The sequence below is a fragment of the Pogona vitticeps genome, chromosome 2 (assembly GCF_051106095.1).
Source record: "Pogona vitticeps strain Pit_001003342236 chromosome 2, PviZW2.1, whole genome shotgun sequence".
Lineage (NCBI taxonomy): Eukaryota > Metazoa > Chordata > Lepidosauria > Squamata > Agamidae > Pogona > Pogona vitticeps.
Window position 1 is genome coordinate 303,682,907 of NC_135784.1, and position 19,586 is coordinate 303,702,492.

General features: G+C 41.5%; 1 protein-coding gene across 1 annotated transcript in view; it reads left to right on the plus strand.

Moving 5' to 3' along the window:
• LOXHD1 (lipoxygenase homology PLAT domains 1) overlaps nucleotides 1-19,586 on the plus strand; it is a 215,944-nt gene that overhangs the window by 14,885 nt on the left and 181,473 nt on the right. The window contains exons 3-4 of the mRNA XM_072992974.2: nucleotides 54-134; nucleotides 1,866-2,050. Of these exons, the coding sequence (XP_072849075.2) occupies nucleotides 54-134; nucleotides 1,866-2,050 (266 nt within the window). The remainder of the gene's footprint in view (nucleotides 1-53; nucleotides 135-1,865; nucleotides 2,051-19,586) is intronic.

A 19,586-nucleotide genomic window follows, 5' to 3' on the forward strand; every position in this document is an offset into this window, starting at 1 on the left:
TCACTATAATTAGGTGTTATGTTAATTACATTATGGTTACCCTTGTATTTCAGGAGCAGCTCCGCGTTTGAAAGGAGTAAAACGGATGTGTTCCGGGTGAGAACGAACAATGTTGGAACAATAAAGAAAATAAGGTATGATGAATAGGTGCTGGTAATACAAAAATTCTTATTGATTGCCAATATTGTCCAGACTTTGAACCATCATGGGTGGGGTGGGGTGGAAGTGCCTTTCAATCCCTTGAACAAAAATGGGAAAATAATTTTTTCATCTGGTAACCAGTTCTCCAAATTAAAAAAAAAAACACATTTGTGCAAGTTGATTGCAGGATTTCAGCTCTTAAATATCTACAATGCAATGTAAGGCAACATTTTCCTGCTCTAAGGATAAGCATGTGCAGACCTGCTCCAGATTGGTATCCAGTACTATAGTTGGCTATTATCTTATGGATGATATGGTGGTACCCTGCGATGATCCAGCAAATCATAATATTTCCAGCCATCTTGAGGCAGAATGAGGCTAAGTGCTTAATGTATAATAATAATGTTAATAATGTTAATAATGTTAATAATGTTAATAATAAATTAATAATTAATAATTAATAATTAATAATTAATAATTAATAATTAATAATAATAATAATAATAATAATAATAATAATAATAATAATAATAATAATAATAATAATAATAATAATAATAATAATAATAATAATGTACTGTCAAGTCAATAGTTACTTATGGTGACCCTTTCCAGGGTTTTCTAGATAGAGGGTACTCAGAAGTAGTTTACCATTCCTTTCTTCTGGGGGCACCTTGGGGCCGAGGCTACAACAGGCTCTCTCTTCTCCAGAGAGGCATAGTGGGAAATCAAATTCCCGAACTTGCCTCATTCTCTTAGCTACCCAGCCAACTTTGGTAAATGTTTAGGGCCTGAAAAATAGCACGTTCCTGGATGAGAGCACCAGCTGCTCCGTACAGATGTTCCTTCCTAGCTCCCTGGCCACCCCCTTGTCTTGAAGGACAAAACTGGATGTTCAGATGCTATGTGGACTGCTCAGCATCCCCAAACTGGCTTCAGGTGTGCTGGTCCATTGCTAGTTTCAAAGGACATTTCATCTTTTGGTCTTGTCTGCTTTTGTACATAGAATGAAGGGATGACCTGCTTAGACCTCTGGATAGACCTTTCTGATTTAGATGACTTTAAACAGGGATTAGACAGATTCATGGTTCACCCTTGGCGATTAACATTTGAATTACAGATGAGTTGGAGTGGGGGGACTGCCACTTCTGACTTCTCCTAGAGGCCTGCTAATTTCAACTCCATGAGGCATGGCCATTAGGCAGTGGTGATGGGAGTTGTAATATCTGGTTGGATCCCACACCCTAGGTGTGACCTAGAAGGGCTGTTCTGACATTTTCATGATGTTTACATAAGCCAGAAACTTAGGAGGCCGATCCTCCGTCCTCAGTTCTGCATTTTGTTTTGTTGTTGTTTAGTTGTTTAGTCGTGTCCGACTCTTCATGATCCCGTGGACCAGAGCACGCCAGGCCCTCCTGTCTTCCACTGCCTTCCAGAGTTGGGTCAAATTCATGTTGGTCACTTCTATGACAGTGTCCAACCATCTCCTGAAATCCTGTATTTAGTCATGGCCCACTTGATATTATACATCTCTCTCCCTCTCTCTCTCTCTCTCTGTGTGTGTGTGACAGAGAGAGACAGATGGAGAGAGAGAGAGATCATAAAAGAGGAACTCAACAATGTGAAATTAGATTGTTTCCCAAATGTATGACAATCAGATCTTCTTCATGAGACTTAGAGCTGGATGTAATTCTGACTCATGTTGCACTCTGCCTACATCCTAGGATTGAGCACGACAATACGGGAATGAATGCTAGCTGGTACCTAGACCGTGTGATAGTGACAGACATGAACAGGCCACACCTCCGTTTTTACTTCGCCTGCAACAATTGGCTGAGCAAGGATGAAGGGGATGGACTTTATGTCAGAGATCTCGTTGGCAGTCTCAATCCCATGGATGTTCCCAAAGGTATGTCATTTTTGAAAGATGCTGAATTGACCATTAAATTGAAGAATGTCAGTACTGGTGCTAAGTTTACTGATTATGAGGTGAGGGCAGAGCTTAGAAAGTGATTTTTTAAAAAAAGTATTTAGTTACAGTGTGGGGTATGGATAGAGTGATGGACTAGGACGCTGGAGAACACAGTTGTAATCCTCACTCAGCTGTGGTAACTCTCTGGGAGTGTAAGATTGGTAAAACCACTCCTTAAACATCTCACTTACCTTGAATGCCCTATTAGGGTCGCTATAAGCTGGTTCCAACTTACTGCACAATGCAGACACAATCAGCTACAGTTACAGTTTCAAGCCCCATTTAGCTTTCATCATTCCTGCAGTAGTTAAGCAATAACTATTTTCTTTTTCCTAAAAGTAACTAAAACAGTTCCCTTCATTTACTTGAAAATCTGAATGCTGTAAATGGCCGACTTGTGGTAAAAAGCACAACTCCTTAACATACAGCAAAAAACGTCTTTAGTGTTTGTGAAGATTAACAAGTTTTAAATAAAAACAATCATAACATCACTGCTTCTGGCTGTGAGATGAAATAAGTATACATTCCTAATGTAACTTATAGGTTATATATCAATTTGAATTTGGTTTTGGTTTTTCTAAAAAAACGTGTTTTTAAATTTTATGGCTTTTTCCTGGGCAGAATCCTTGGCAAGGATAAATACAAATTCTCTTCTAGAAGTGCCAGAGTGGTCTGCCTCATAGAGAACTACAGCTCCCAGGATTCTCTAGGGAATGGGAATGACCCACAAAACTTTACAAGTCTATGGAATAGAGGTGTTATTCATGTAATGCCATCTGTTTCTTGAAGCCAGTGGAGCCCATGACTTAAATTTCAGGAGTGCTCGTAATAACACACTCCTTTTTTTCAGTCAGCACTTTACCAGAGCTTCTCACTTTGATGAACTTGTTTATCAAACGAGACAAGTGCCTCACAAATGATATGAAAATTGAAACTATGGGAAACAACACAGTATATGTAACATGAGCAAGGATGTGATACGCCCCCCCCCCCATATTAAGAAAGTGAAAACAAAGCCTACGAGGCTTAAGCTAATAAGAGTTAGTCTCTGAGGGCTAAAAAGGTCAGCTCAAAGGAGATGAACTTTGCACACTCTTTCCAAGACCAAAATGAGAGGGTGAAGGTTGACGTCAGAATTTTGTGGAGCAGACCAGGGATTGTCCTTTTGAAAACAATGGGCATTTCCGCTTCTATGAAGGGATTAGTGAGTTCTTCCCAGAGGAAATGGCAGGGACAGAGGAACTGGGCATGGATTGGACCATGTGGTTAATAAGTGACAAGATACTGGTGTCAAAGCTTGATGGTCAGCAATATGGAACTGTCATTGCTTTTGCTTTTGCTGTAACTCCCAGGATTCCCCAGACAGAATTTCTGAGTGTTTTAGCCCACAGACCCACAGATCCCAACATCTACATTTCACTCACATGGACTAAGGCTTACTTTGCAGGCTGAATGGATTTTTGAGGCCTTATTTCCATTTGGTAATGTTTCCGGGGACTATTTGTTCTTTGGGGAAGCCCTTCTCTAGAGGCTAATGGGTAGGAAGACTACAATTCCCAGGAGGAGTGACATCCCCTAGGAAGCACTGGGGTAGCTTTCTTGATTATGAAAGAAGAAACAGACCAAAGACAGCACCAACGGCGGGACATAACAGCCGGTCTGTAGACTTGTGTTTCTGAGGTGGCACCTCCCAGAATTCGGCCTGGGGAATTCTTGGACAATTCTGGATAGTTGAAGTCCCTTCAAAAGTCCTATCCCTAATCAGCAAACGTTGCAATATGTGGATGAGATAAACATCACAACCACAAGCTTGAAAACGTTGCAGCTTTCAGAAGCTCCCATTCAGTATGGCCCAGAATTCCAAGAATGACCATAAAACCTGCTTCTTACCCATTAAATGGGACGTGTGTTCCTTTTTTCCCCCCCAAAGTTAAATAGCTTTCAACAATGCTAATTACTGGTCAGAAGCTGAAGAGACATTTTAGGGCTTCCAGCTCATTAACATTTGTTTCTTTACAGGGAGAAGGTAGCTTTTCATAGTGGTTGGAGAGATCTCCAGCTTTCCCCTACACTAATTTCATAAAGCACCGTATGTCAGGGATTATTCTCACCATTTTGCTGCCATGAACTCTTATTTACCTAAGTGTCACTGTGTGGAGTTGGTATTAGCTTGCACTGTGGATATTAATTACAAGGAAAGGGATATTGTTCTTCCTTATGCTGTTTCCCTTTCTACTGTATTAATAAATTCTGAGAGTCTAAGTGGCTTAATTTTGAACAGTAGCAAGGGATTAAGGCACTTCCTCCAAAGCCGCTCCTTTCTCCTAAATGATGACACATTTTATTTAATTTATATCCTTTCTCTCTTTAGGAAACAAGGCAGCTTACAATGTAAATACAGATGCTATTACTAAAAGGCATTTAAAGGCATACACAAACACTGTTAAATAAACTTGCATCAAAACAAATGCAGAATCAACACACTTTGGAAGTCATTAAAGAGATTCCCTGCTGTGTTCTGTAGACCTTTAGATAAGTCCCATATAAGAAAGAAAAAAAGTATATTTGTAAGACTGGGATGGGCAGGCTACCCTGGCTCCATGGTCAATTTTGTGCCCCCTGGGGATGCTTCATTTAGCTACACCTATCAACCCTTGGAAGACATTTCTTTGGATTCATTCGCAATGAATGCACCAAGGGGAGAAAAGTACAAAACTTTATTAAAGACATGTTAGAACAGAAAATATGAACAGTAAAGTACCACAGGACAGAGAAAGGGCAACCGTATACCCCTTCTGCTTGCCAGGAGTTCCTGGAGGATGAAGAGCAGATGATTCCTGGTCTTAATAGGTGTGTAGCATCTCTTAAAATCTAGGTCTATGCAGCAAGATACCGAATGTTTACATAACTTTGTATGGCACGGCCATTAAGTGCAGCTGTTCATTAAGAAAATTGTTGTACACCCAATTTTTTGTGTGTTTACAGTATATTTCACCAATCGATAAAGTGATAACAGAGCCAAAGATCTAAGTGTATTTATGTACCTTCTAGAGCTGTCTAGTTGTCAGAACTTGATAAGGATCCCTGACTCCCCCAGGAGTCTCACAGAAATGTATAGACCTCCCAGACAATGCCTATTCATTCATAACTACTAAAGAATATATCTTCATTTATACCCTCTTCAAAACTCAATTACTATTAATTATGAGGCAAAAGCCTTATAAAACAAAAGACACCTTTTTTCCTCTTCTCTGCTTGCTTATCATTGAACAAACCGCTTAATATTAAATTCATCTTTTTTCCCTTTTATATTATTCTGTAAAAGCTTATACTGTGCAATATATTGTTATTCTCATTTGTTTAACACAGGTTTCCACATTTAATTTGTGATATCTCTTTGTTAATTTAGTTTATGCGTAAAACACAACACAAGTATTTTAAAATGCACTCAATTTTTCCTCCTTCCTCTCTGTTTCACACTACATCAGTGTTCTGTTACTTACTCTTTCTCGCAAAAACTTGCACAAAACTGAATGAGCGACTTCCACCTTGTTATCATTAACTTTTGTACCAAAACAAGTGAGGTGTTTTGGTTTTGTAACATACACTATCTTCGCAGAGCACTTTCCCACTGTGCTTTTGCTTCTAGTGCACCTCTCTGAGGCATATTTAAAAATAACTTTTCATTTTTAGGGTATCCTAGAAACTCATTTTTTAAAATTATTATTAACATAGCCATGGTATCATTATCATTTAATTGGCTAGATTTTTGAGCTTTTGCCCACAACATGCTTTCCCATGGGAAGGCGAGGCTGGTTTCCATGAGTTTCTAGCAGTTGACACTTTTGCTGGTTAACCTCTAGTAAAATATCAGTGTTTACCAGTGGTTTAAGCAGAGGTCATAAAGGATAAATATTGATGCATATTACACTAAGTTTCCTCACTATGACAAAGGCCTTCTGCATGGACAATACAGCTCCTTATCCACAATTTTTTTGGGGGGGTGGCGGCGGCGTATTTGTCCAAAAGTTGAAGCAACAGAAATTTAAGGTAAAGGTAAAGGTTCCCCTTGACAATTTTTTGTCCAGTCGTGTTCGACTCTAGGGGGCAGTGCTCATCCCCGTTTCCAAGCCATAGAGCCAGCGTTTTGTCCGAAGACAATCTTCCGTGGTCACATGGCCAATGTGACTAGATACAGAACGCTGTTACCTTCCCACTGAGGTGGTACCTATTTATCTACTTGCATTTGCATGCTTTCGAACCACTAGGTTGGAGGGAGCTGAGACAAGCGACGGGCGCTCAATCTGTCGCATGGATCCGATCTTACGACTGCTGGTCTTCTGACCCTGGTGCACAGGCTTCTGCGGTTTAGCCCGCAGCGCCACCACTTATCATTAAAAAAAGAAAAAGCAGCCAGGACAATAATCCCCATTTCCACCCATCTTTACACCAAAAGCAAGGTGGTGGGCCTTGCTCTAGTAGACAGTTGCTCTTCCTTGAGACTTCCAGGAGTTATAATTCTCCTATTTTTTTATTTTAAAAAACCCCCACAAAACCTTAAAAAAATGAAGTGGATGGAAAAAGGCTTGTGGCTACAAAATAGGGTCTGAGGCCACATGATTTCCAAACCTTGTAGTATACTGAGGATGGTTATCAGCTCAGATATTATTATGAGGGATGACTGATACATAATTTGCATTTGCCTCAGTAGGTTACATTTATCCAGCATGTCTAATAACAGCTAGCAAATACATCAGTAAGACCATGTTCTCAATTACAGACGGCTCCTGTTGCATTCCAGTCAGCTACCTGGGCTTTTCATGATACTCCATTCCAATTCCTCCCTACGACCAAGGTCACTGTTGTTTTTCCTCCTCCAAAAATCAGTTTATTCGGGGGTGTTTTTCTTCGGGAAAGCTTTTGTAACTCCTGGCTGCTGGTTGAGGATGATGGGAATTATAGTCCAGTGCATTTGAAAGATACCATCTTGGAGAAATATTATCTTGTTCCACTTTTCTTTTTCTCCTCCTCTTCTTCCTGCTTTCAGAGCTTAGAAGCTGTCATGGCTATTCTGAGTTTCGATGCTACAACTCAAAACAGTGATATTTAGGTTGCCTCCAACGAGTCTGTGAGGTCCTTCAGCCTCTCCTCTCCTCCTCCTTCCTCTTCTTTTCCTGTTTCTGTTCCTTGAATGATCAGCCTTAACAACCCATACTCTTCATTTGTCATTGCATGAGTGAAATGGTCTCGTTTGTTGCATTTTAGGTATTTTCCAATTTCTTGATCTTTTTTCATTTGCTTTAGAGTTTCTTTGTTTGTCAACCTCTCGATCCAAGGAAGATTTAGCCCCCCCCCCTGAATAAATCCAGGTTCACTCTGACAGAACAGAACTAACATGCTTTCAGAGCAGTGCCCTTAATTCAAAGACCTGCATTGAAATTATTTTCCATGGATAGCCAACCCAGGCTCTTGTTGATGAAAGTAGTTAATGCCTGCAGCCCCATTTGGGCTCGGAAAATGAACTTCTTTTGGACTGCACCTTCCCACGTTGCTAAGGTCTGTACTGGCTGAAGAATTCTGGGGATTCTATACCCAGAAAAAGTTTCTGAGCTCTCATCATAACATATTCAGATACTCACGGATTTTGCCTTGACTGTCACTCATGGATTTGCTGCCAGACTTTGCTTGGCAGCTGGCTGTTTGGTCATTAACATGAAAAGATGGTTAAAGATGGAACACAATGGTTGCGAGACGCTTCAGCAACTAACAGTTTGTGTTGAGTTGTGAACAAGGTTGCTCATTCAGTCAACCGATGTAAGACCTGGAGGGGCATTATTCTCCCATCAACACATTTGTGCAAACTCTTTGTGTGAGTCATGTTAAACTCCTCCAGTGGTATCAATAATAAATATGGTTATAATGGAATTCTATTCAGCCTTAGATACGGGAAAGGCTACAGGGAGATGGTATTCCCTTTAAAAATAGTCAGAGAGGTGACGCTGTATCCCAAAGTTGGTTTGTGGCCTTTTGCTTTCCGTTTTCCTCTGCAACAACACATGGGCAAACCCACAGAAGTCAGTGGCTGGTTGCCATGAGGTGGCCAAATTCCAACACGTTGGTTCCAAAAGGTTGGGAGGGGCTTCTTATCACTGAGGGTAAAAACTGGGCATCACATACAGCGTGTCATTAGAAGCTGAAGTCTCATTAGTGTTTCAGAGATGTGATTCCGGGAGACCTTCATGTTTCAGCAGACATATTTGCAAACGAGAAGCTTCTCCTTACATCTCAGTTTAATTTCCAAGACAAAGCCAGGCAGTATAAAAACTACCAAAGATTTTAAAAGTTCTGGCTGGGTAAGTTTGACACTGAGAGAGAAAGTGGAAGAACCCTGATTCTATTCAGTACCGCAAAGCCTCTCAGAACAGGTCCGCGTTTCACACTCTGGGGTTGTAACTGGAGCAATGCTGTGCGATTCTTACTGTGAGCATCCTTAGCCATCCAGAGAGCAGGATAGAAATTTGGGGGGCAGGAAACTACCTACCGTCCAATCATCATGAACTCTTTAAGGCTCTCCTGAGAGAAGGTGGACCTGTCTGAGCCATGGCTTTGCTGTGGGTAAAGCCATGCTTCTCCCAGACTCTGGAACTCCCTCCCACTGGAGGTCAGGCTGGTCCCATCATTGCTATCCTTTCTCTTCAGACAGGCTTTTCCTTAGTGTCTAGCAGACCACAAACAGGATGGGTGATATTTTATTGCTTCTAAATCTGTTTTCGCAATGCTTTGACCTAACATTTTAAATATAATATTATTAATTCTTTCATATTTGAATAACGTAGTGCATTTAGCATTCAATATTATGTTTTTAATGATGTAAGCTGCCTTGGGTCCTTCTTTAGGAGAAAAATAAAATAATTATCATGAGCCATCAAGTCATTTCGGACTTAGGGTGACCCTTTTTCAGGGTTTTCCAGGTAGAGGCTATTTAGAAGTGGTTTACCCTTCCCTTCCTCTAGGGGGTGCCCTGGGACCGTGCAGCTGGCCCAAGGCTACACAGGCTGGTTCTTCTCTTCCAGGGGGCACATTGGGGATTAAAACTCTCCAACCTCTGACTCTGCTGCCAGACTCCTAAACCACAGAGCTATCCAGCTAGCTTTTGAAGAGAAAGGCAAGCTAAAAATATTTTAAATAAATAAATAACAGGTATACAAATCTTGCAGTCAGTTAGTTCTAGTTGGCTCTGCTTTTCTTCCACTGAAACGAACTTCCTAAAGATTTCCTCCATATCTATATCTATGGATTAAAGCATGTTTGTGCACAAAGAGCAAATTCAGGATGTCCAGTCTGGGTGAACTTCTCAGATGTGTGCACGTTGTTGAATAGGGTTTATGTTTTCCTTTCATGCAAAGTACTGTCAGCTTTTTTTTAAAAAAAATGTGTGGATTTCTGCCCCCTGAGTGCTTTTGATTCTATATGCAAGTCTGGGAGGTGTGCATAGAGAACACTCAGCATCCCATGGTCCCCCCCCCCGAACTGAAGGAGTGCCTTACCTATCCATAGCATCTGAGTATGTAAGTTAACAGAGTTTAAACATAAATAAATAGGGTGTACATCTTTCAAACAGTCCAGGTGTCCTCATTTCCAGGCTTAAAACAGTTACTTCCTACCTAGGGATACTGGGAATTGTAGTCCAAAAAAGCTGTGTCTTCCATTTACGCCTGCTTTCTCTGGCTGTTTGTCAGCACAGTCTGTGGTAAACAATCACAACCTGCAGTTTAACCACTGTGCCATGAGGCTCCTAAATAGATTTTATCAATTAGCCACTGCAAATTACACACAGCTCATATGAGCCCCAATAGCACTCCAGCCAATAATGCTTATGCATTCTTTAATGGATACTCTGCCTTCCTGTTTCAGAAAAAAAATTAAATTAGATAAACAAGTAATCAGCATCAAGGAAGAATGTGACGTAATATATTTTAACAGGCGAAAAGATAAAATAATCTGGGTTAAAAACTATCTCAGTGTATCTCAGGAGGCACCCTGAAAATCACCAGTTCTGAAAATCTCATTGAAATAATATTCATTTGGCAGCTTCAGTACAAAAAAACATTGCCTTTGGGTGTGTGTTAAATATATGTATCAGCAGGCTACAGTGTTTGTATGGATGGTGCCAAATGTTTAATCTGTATATTATTTTAGAAGCTTTCTCGAGTCTGGTACCTATTGAAAACCATTGAGCCTATGATCAGAAGCAGGCTTACTTGAAAGAAGAAGAAAAAGATGACAGCCCTATATGTAAATCCAACAAAATGAGTGAAATTACCGTATTTTTCGCTCCATAAGACGCACCTTTCCATAAGACGCACCAATTTTTTTTAGGAGAAGAAAACAGGAAAATATAATCTGTTTTCTTCGCTCCATAAGACGCACAGACTTTCCACCCCCCTGTTTTGTGGGGAAAAAGTGCGTCTTATGGTGCGAAAAATACGGTAACTTTCTTGACAACTTCCATTGTTATGAATTGTGATCATGAATGTGGTTTAAAAGGTCTAGTATCCTACATTTCTGCTTGCATTGACACTGCTCAGTTGCTAGATATTTTACTGGCGAGGGCGGATGATACTTCTATTAGACCACACACACACACACACACACACACACACACACACACACACACACACACACACACACACAAAATGACAATGACAATCACAATCACAATCACAATCACAATCACAATCACAAACAAATGCTATTATTCAGCCCATACAAGCTTTCATCAATGTGGAAGATGTAGAAAAAAACACACAAAGATTTCCAAAGTTCATGGCTAGATGTCTGTTCTAGACCTCTTTGTAAAAAACTGACTTTCAAAATCATGACTATCACTCTTGTCAGCTCCCTCCATAAGAGGGAATGTTGTTCTTAACCAGAGACGGATATGAAATGGGAAAATGGCGTTTCATGATGGTTTGTGGTTTGTTCACAAATCATGAACCATGAACTTTCATGAACTTTCAAACCAACCGAACCATTTTGCAGTTCAGGTGATTTGGGATTTCCAGGAGCAATAGAATGGCCTCTGCATAAGTTAGAGATTCCAAACTCACAAAGAATCTTCAGCTGTCTTTTCTCCCCACCCCCTACAACTTTGGCAAAGATTGTATCTGAGATGTCTAGGTTACAGCCCCCCAAACAGGTCATCCCCCCCCAGGGAAGCAGCTGGCTAAAGAGCACTTTCTTGGAGAGATCTCCTTTGAGGGGCTATAACTCAGATGTCCCAAATCCGAGTTTTGCCAAACTTGGACAGGGTGGGTATGGGATTCAGCTCAAATTTGGCAAAGATTGGATTTGGGACATCCAAGTTATAGCCCATGTACAAATCACCGAAACTGATAATAGCTCAGTGTTTAGTTTCATTCTGGGCAGGCACATTTCTCTGAAGCACCCTGACATGAACCACAAAACAACCTGATTAGTGGTGCTTTTTGGGTGTTAATTAATTAATTGCTTCATGATTCATTTTGTGTCCATCTCTACTATTAACTCAGGGGCTGATCACACCGGTGAAATCTTCCCTAGTTATACCCCAGTTATATCGTTCCGTAACTTTCTGGTCACATGGCGCATGGCCATTATCGCATCATTTCCCCAGCGGACTATTTCCCCCTTGCTGAGAGGATTATGTCATTTTGTTCCGATGACATATCGGAACGTTCCTTACTGGTTTTGCATGTGTGAATGCCAGTCCCAGCTGGGAAAATGGAGAAGGGAGAGCAGCCAGGACTAAAGCACCACCTTCCAGAAACGCGCCCACGCCGCGGGGCTCAGCACAGCACGAGTAACAGCAGATGGTGCCTCCCCTTGGCTGGTGAAGAGAGGGTGGCATGACTTTATATATTTTTACTTTAAAAACTATAAAGTGTGTGCTGCATTGCCCCGTAGACAAGACAGAAAATACATCAGTTCCATGGTGTAGCTGGCCATAATGTTTCAAACAGGAAAAAATGAACATGTAGCACAAAAACAAATGGGAACATTCACTCGGGTGTATATACACCATGTGACTGTGATTCAGTGCAACAGAGGTATAAAAAGTATTGTTAGAACTAGGGAACATTTTGCTGGTGTGATCAGGCCCTTTTCAGACAAAAAACGATCGCTCTGTGGCTTGGAAATGGAGATGAGCACTGCTCCTTAGAGTCGGACACGACTGGACTAAATGTCAAGGACAACGTTAACCTTTACCTTTTATTATTATTATTATTATTATTATTATTATTATTATTATTATTATTATTATTATTATTATTATTATTATTATTATTATTATTATTATTATTATTATTATTATTATTATTATTATTAATTTGATTTATACCCTGCCTATCTGGACCGATGGACCACTCTAGGCGGCTTCAAAACGTGCTGCTGATATACCGCCCCATAGTGCTTCTAGCACTCTCTGGGCGGTTTACAAGTTAATTATACAGGCTACACATTGCCCCCCCCCCCAGCAAGCTGGGTACTCATTTTACCGACCTCAGAAGGATAGAAGGCTGAGTCAACCTTGAGCCGGCTACCTGGGATTTGAACCCCAGGTCGTGAGCACAGTTTTGGCTGCAGTACAGCAGTTTAACCACTGTGCCACGAGGCTCTTTTACTATCAGCGTACTGCATTTTCCTTTTAGGAACAAGGAAATAAATTTTGGGAGAAAGTTATGGAAAGAACATGAGTAACTCTGGAAATAACCATTGCGTCTTTGGATAACGGTTCCTGTTATGGGAGCATAAGAAATTCGAAGTTTAAGGTTGCCACCTAGTGCCTGATGGGGCATTATGTTCAGGAAGTGTCAAAGAGGTGAATAAAAAGTGTGCTGCACAGACATGAATAGGGTCAGCTATGCATTGGCTTTGATTTCCTGTTGCTTCGATTTACATTGGCAGATCCTGCGCATCTCAGCCACATAAGAGATAAGTAGCAGCTGTTCTGGTTTGCACAGAATTGGAGGGAGAGGGCAAAGGGGCAGTTTGTAGAACCTCATTCCCTTGGAGGTGGGTGGTAGAAGACTTAGCTGAGACATGCCCATATGAACATGAGAAAATGAGTTATTTATGGTGACAGTGAAGAAACAGACATATTGACATTGAAAGTTCTTTGGGAGGCTCAGTCTGAGTGGTACACCTAAAAGGTGCATTCTGTGTAAACCTGCCGTGTCCTATGACACAAGCAGTTGTACCGTAGTAAATACAAGTACTCATCGTGATCATCCCTAAAGTCAGATCCCTCTGGAAGAAGAGTCCAAAAATACTGTCTGCTAGATCAGTCCACAACAACAAATAGTGATTGGGGCTTTTGTAAGGTTGACAGCTTTTGATTGCCCATTTGAGACCAAACCGCCCTCCACTACTTTGGAGGGCAACTGGGAAAGCTTGTAACGTTACATTGGGAAAATCAATTTCTCTCCTACCTATTGTGTGGATTGCAGCTAAACCCAGAAGGCATAGAGAGACCGGAAGGGGGTAGCAGGTGACGTCAGAGTCCCTGACACTGAGAAAGTCTCAGGACTTCGACCCTATGAGTCTTGACTCCACTATACCTTTCGGTGCACAAAGAGCAAGCAAGCCAGAAGTCAAAACAACATTCTAAGGGGTTCTTTTCTTCATCACTTCCTTTACCATCCCACAGCAAATGGATAAGAGTTTCAGAACATTATTTTTCTGGAGAACGACTGCTCCAGAACCCTCCAGTGGGCATGGATGCCGGGGGAATCTGGGAGTTTCAGTCCAGAAGGAAAATTTTCCAAGCTCTAAAGAGAATGTGCTAGAATGTCAAAGTGAGCAGCAGGACAGTGGCAAGAAGGATGTTTGGTCCCCGACTTTGCCTCCTGAGTAGTGCAGAGCTCAGAAGCAATAAGTTAAAAGCAATGTAGTCAGCTGCAGTGAGTTACCTTAATGAATTGCAATGAAGTTAGTTTATTTGTGTAAAAGTACTGTTCTAGTGATTTTCACTGAAAAGTACTGTAATTTTCTCGTTACTAGTTGTATTACTTGTTATCAGGAACATAACTAGTTACAGCTGACTATGTGACTTCCAAACTCTGTCCTGGCTACATATCTCCCCCCATTCCCAGATGGCTTTCAGCTTCACTGGATCACTGTGAAAGTGTCTGTATGTGTGTTGCACCTGCTTACCATCAGCAGCACACTTGAAAAGACAGGAAAAAAGGTGAAGGGTCCGGGGGGGGGAGAGAGAATGGGCTCCCTGTTCCATGTGGAGCAAAGCAGAGAGTGGAACACCTTGTACCCATCTCCAGAATCAGCTGGCCCAGAGATCATTCTGTCTATCACTTGACCCATGCCTGCTATGCCTCTGTGATATCGCCCCTTAGTCTCCGATTAGATCTCATCCTTCAGTCTCGAGAGATTATGGTAACGTGCTCTGTATGGAGGACTTGGAGCAGCGCCTAGTGTGGCTGAGGAGGCCAATTCGAGAGTGACCATCCCTTCTACATAGAAGGCAAATACAGTCTGTCCCCCGTCCATCTACCTGATTTTGCTGCTTTCAGGACTGCCTCTTTGCCTCGGCCTGCTGGGGAAGGGTCTCTTCAGATTGGGAGAGGCCATGATGCACCGCCTGCCTCCAGGCTGAGCGCTCAGAGGTCAAGGTTTCCCATCTGTTGAGGTCCATTTCTAAGACCTTTAGATCCCGCTTGCAGATATCCTTGTATCGCAGCTGTGGTCTCCCTCTGGGGTGATTTCCCTGCACTAATTCTCCATACAGGAGATCTTTTGGAATCCGACCATCAACCATTCTCACAACATGCCCAAGCCAACGTAGATGTCACTGTTTCAGTAATGTATACTGTACATGCTAACAACTCCAACTTGTTCCAGGATTACTCTATTTGGAACTTTGTCCTGCCAGGTGATACCAAAAATGCGTCAGAGACAACACATATGGAAGGTGTTCAGCTTCCTCTCCTGCTGTGCACAGAGGGTCCAGGACTCACTGCAGTACAGGAGTGTGCTCAGGACACAGGCTCTATAGACCTGGATTTTGGTGTATGGTTCTTGTTAAGCCATACTCTCAAGTCTCAGGATAGGGCCCTGAAATCTCCCAGAATGGGCTGCTGTGAAGATGGGAAGCCACGTTATTTGGATGCTTTGAGGGAAGGAGTATATATTCGTTGCTAGCTGTCAACCTCGTCTTGATTGCAGAAGAGCCTGGTACTTAAACCACAGAGGTTGCAGTGACAGCATGCCAACCATTGCGGCAGTCCTTCTCTTCCTTGATTCTATGTCTGTATACCGTTTTTAAATAAGCGTTTAAAAGAGAACCGCCTTGAATTTTCATGAGACTCTTGGTTAACCTTTGCTGCCTGTCTGATAGTTGAACCTGTGCTTTCTTTCCTTGCTGGTTGCCAAGGTGTGAGAATGTGTGTGCGCATGAAGCCAGGCCTAATGAGGTTGCCCTTCTTGCCAAATGTAGTTAATGATACTACTAAATGGGCCTTTTTCGAGAACGAGGGTCAGAGAAACTCCCACACAGAGTAGTCAGAAATGAGAATTATAGGCTTACTCATCCTGTCTTACTCAATCCAGAGAGACAGAAGAAGCAAATCAACAGCAGCAGGAAGGTTGAAGAGGAGGTGGAGGTTTCAGGAAGAACAAGATCCTCTTAACAGTGTCTAGTCAACCCCCAAGCCTGGAGCTGCCTGTGCAAAGCTATAAAACTATGATGTGAGTTGTATTTCTATAGGGGGACAGCAGGCATGTCAAGTAAAAGGGTTTCAGCCAAATCTTGAAATGTTATTTTCTTGGACAAGTCCCAGAATCCCATGGCTAGCATGGCCACCAGTTTTTTCTACTCTGTAAAACATAAAGCTTGGTGATGGCACTCTATAAATTAGCAGCAGCAACAATAATTTCTTCTTCTACATCTTCCTTCCTTCCTTCCTTCCTTCCTTCCTTCCTTCCTTCCTTCCTTCCTTCCTTCCTTCCTTCCTTCCTTCCTTCCTTCCTTCCTTCCTTCCTTCCTTCCTTCCTTGTTGTCCCCAACCCTTTTGACCTTGCTTCTCTTTAGGTCCCTGTCCTGTCACATGTTAAGATTAGGAAGGGATTTCCCTTGTATATGATCCCAAGAAATTTAGGGCAACTGCATCCATGTATGTATGTATGTATGTATGTATGTATGTATGTATGTATGTATGTATGTATGTATGTATGTATGTACGTACGTACGTACGTACGTACGTACGTACGTACGTACGTACGTACGTAGGCAGGCAGGCAGGCAGGCAGGCAGGCAGGCATTTATCTATATGTCTGTCTGTCTGTCTGTCTGTCTGTCTGTCTGTCTGTCTATTTATTTATTTATTTATTTATTTATTTATTTATTTATTTATTTATTTATTTATTTATTTATTACCACACCTTTCTCCTTAAAAAGGAACCACGGAGGGTTTCATCATTAAAACACAATATTTAACAATTGAAAACCATAACTATACAAATACCAAGAAAGGTCAAACACCACACCACAACAAGGTAGCCCTAATGCATAGTGAGAGTGTGGTTTCTCCAAAATCAAGGGCCTATGAAAAGACAACCTTTATTTGACAGCCTTTATTACAAAGAAAGCAACAGAAACATGGTAAGAGTTGGAAATGTTAGTTCTTTGGACTGCACCTCCCAGAATCTCCCAGTCAGCATGATGATGATGATGATGGCTGCTAGCCATGTTAACCATGGGATCCTGGAAGCTGTATTCCAGAAAAAAAAATAGTTTATTTTCTGACTGGACATACGTAATCAAACACTCCAGTAGGAATGGGCCTTTTGTGTTTTAACTCAAATCATAAAAGTAATGTTTTTTAAAAAATCTTCTTTTGTTGTTTCCTGAAACAGAGCCTCTAAAGTTCATATAATGAAGGAGGGGTAGATAAGTTTCAAGTTTATTTCCCGATCCCTGTTTTGAGTAATGTTTGTTTCAGTCTTTGTCTGTCAAATCACCAGTAAATTTTTCATCCAATAGCATTGCAAGGGCTGCTGTCATCAACCAATCAGAACATCTAGGAGGAGGCAAGCAGGCATTTTGAATCTGCAAAAAGGTCTGGACTGCTCAGAACCCAGCGAGGATCGCTCTTTCCTTCAGTTGTTCTTTGTGACTAGGGTTACTTTGTGCTGCTGAACTTTTGTGCCTTCCATCTTGGATTCTGCTGCCTGCCTGCCTGCCTGCCTGCCTGCCTGCCTCTGTGCCTTCAATCATTTCCTCTTTTTTTGCCTTTGTTTCTTGATTTTAGGGGGAATTCCTTCATGATGATGATGATGATGGTGGTGGTGGTGGTGGTGGTTGCTGTTGCTGTTGCTGTTGCTGCTGCTGCTGCTGCTGCTGCTGCTGCTGCTGCTGTTGTTGTTGTTATTATTATTATTATTATTATTATTATTATTATTATTATTATTATTATTATTATTATTATTATTATTATTATTATTATTAATCTTTTGTTGTTGCTCTGCATCCTAGCTGTACCAATGTGCCTCCTAGGATTTTTTAAAAAAATCCAATCCACTTTATATCTTTGGGAATTTTTCCTCTCTTGGGTTGTTATAGCCCTTCCTCCAAATGCCAGCTGGGTGAATGTCTGCTTGCCTGCAATTGTATGTGGATCTGGCTGTACATACGTATATCCTTCTCTGTCTTTCTCTTTCTCAAGAAAAATAAATTGATTTAATTAAGCCTCATGGAAAGCACAGTCAGTGGAAGATGGCAGGTCAAGCGTTGTCAGTTGAGAAATAGAATAGGAAACAATTCCAGTAATGCAGAACTGAAGCCTCCAGGAAAGGGTGGATTAAAAAACATTTTTCAGGAACATCCAGAGGTTGCCATCGTGGGGCAGGGACAAAATTGGGGTAGTGGTGGACAATCCATGACTTTCTCACAAGTGAATACTTTTGTATTTAAAGAAACCGACTCATTTAAAAAGAAAACCCAACCTGTAATTAATCTTTCAATTTTTTTAAAAAAATGCTCAATGAGATCTGAAAAGGTAAGCAGTTAATCCTAACCTCTGATTCCTTCAAACAATTCTTTAAAAACCTGTGAAGAGGGTGGGACTGAGAAAAAGGCCTCTCCTGATGATCTTAACATCCGAGCTGGCTCATCAAGGGGGATCCGGTCCTTGAGATCGTTTGGACCCAAGCCGTTTAGACCTTATAAGTGACAACCAGCACTTTGTATTATGCCCGGAAACCGATCGGCAGCCAGTGAAGCTGCTGTAACAGAGGAGTTTATGTGATCCCTGTAACCAGCCCCAGTCAGCCATCCGGCTGCTGCCTTTTGGACACACTGAAGTTTCCTGACGTTTTCCATGGGCAGCCCCACATAGAGCGCATTACAGTAATCCAGCCGGGAAGTAACTAGGGTGTGTGTCTCTATGACCAGATCAGAGCTCTCAAAAACCGGACATGCCACATTTTCCCATATATAAGATGCCCCCCTACTTTTTAAATACTAAGAAATCTAAGTGTGGCTTAGCAAGGGTGGGGGGAAAGGGATCAAAGCGCTGCAGGATCGCTTTGATACCTGCTCCCCCCTCCACTTGTTTTTGTTCTCTCCTCAGCTTACTTCCGTGTATAAGACAACCCTCGATTTTTAGTCTAAAGATTTTAGACAAAAGTATAGTCCTATACATGAAAAAATATGGTGGTTGGTGCACTATAATTGTATAAATGCACACCTGGCCACCACTGAGACCTGGACAGCCAGGCTAAGGGATTAATCTAGGAACACCTCCAAGCTGTGGACCTCTTTTTTTCAGTGAGAGTTTGATCCCCTCCAGCACTGGCTGCATCTCTGTTTCTTAATCTGCCTTTCCACTGACCAGAAGCACCTCTGTCTTGTCTGGGTTAAGTTCCAATTTATTCAACTTCATCCAGTCCATTACTAATTACTAGACCCTGCAGCCCTGCTGGTAAGAAATCCCCAAAGCTCGCAATTTTAATTTGCATTTATTTGACTCCACATTAGAGATGGGGACGAATTAAAAAAAACAACTGGTGATTCATTGTGATTTGTGATTCATCAAGGTTAATGAATCAGTGAATACGAATTTACGAATATTCATCAACAAATTGATGAATTGATTTGTCAATTCATTTTCAATTTTAAAATGGCCCCCAAGTAGCTAGAGACACCAAATTTGCAGGGAAGCTTCCTAAGATGGTTTCCTACAAGTCTGGCAAGTTTGGTGAACATTGAGTAACGAACCCCTGAGTTATATATTCAGAAGGAGGATACCACTAGTAAAGTTTCCCCCAGGTATTTAGAGAATCCTAAATTGCACCAAAGCTTCCTATGCATGTCTTTCCCCAACATGCCTGACAAGTTTGGTGAAGATTGGATATCGGACATCTGAGTTATTCACCCAACAATTGGGTCCCCAGGATAATTTACTACGTGGCACAGAAG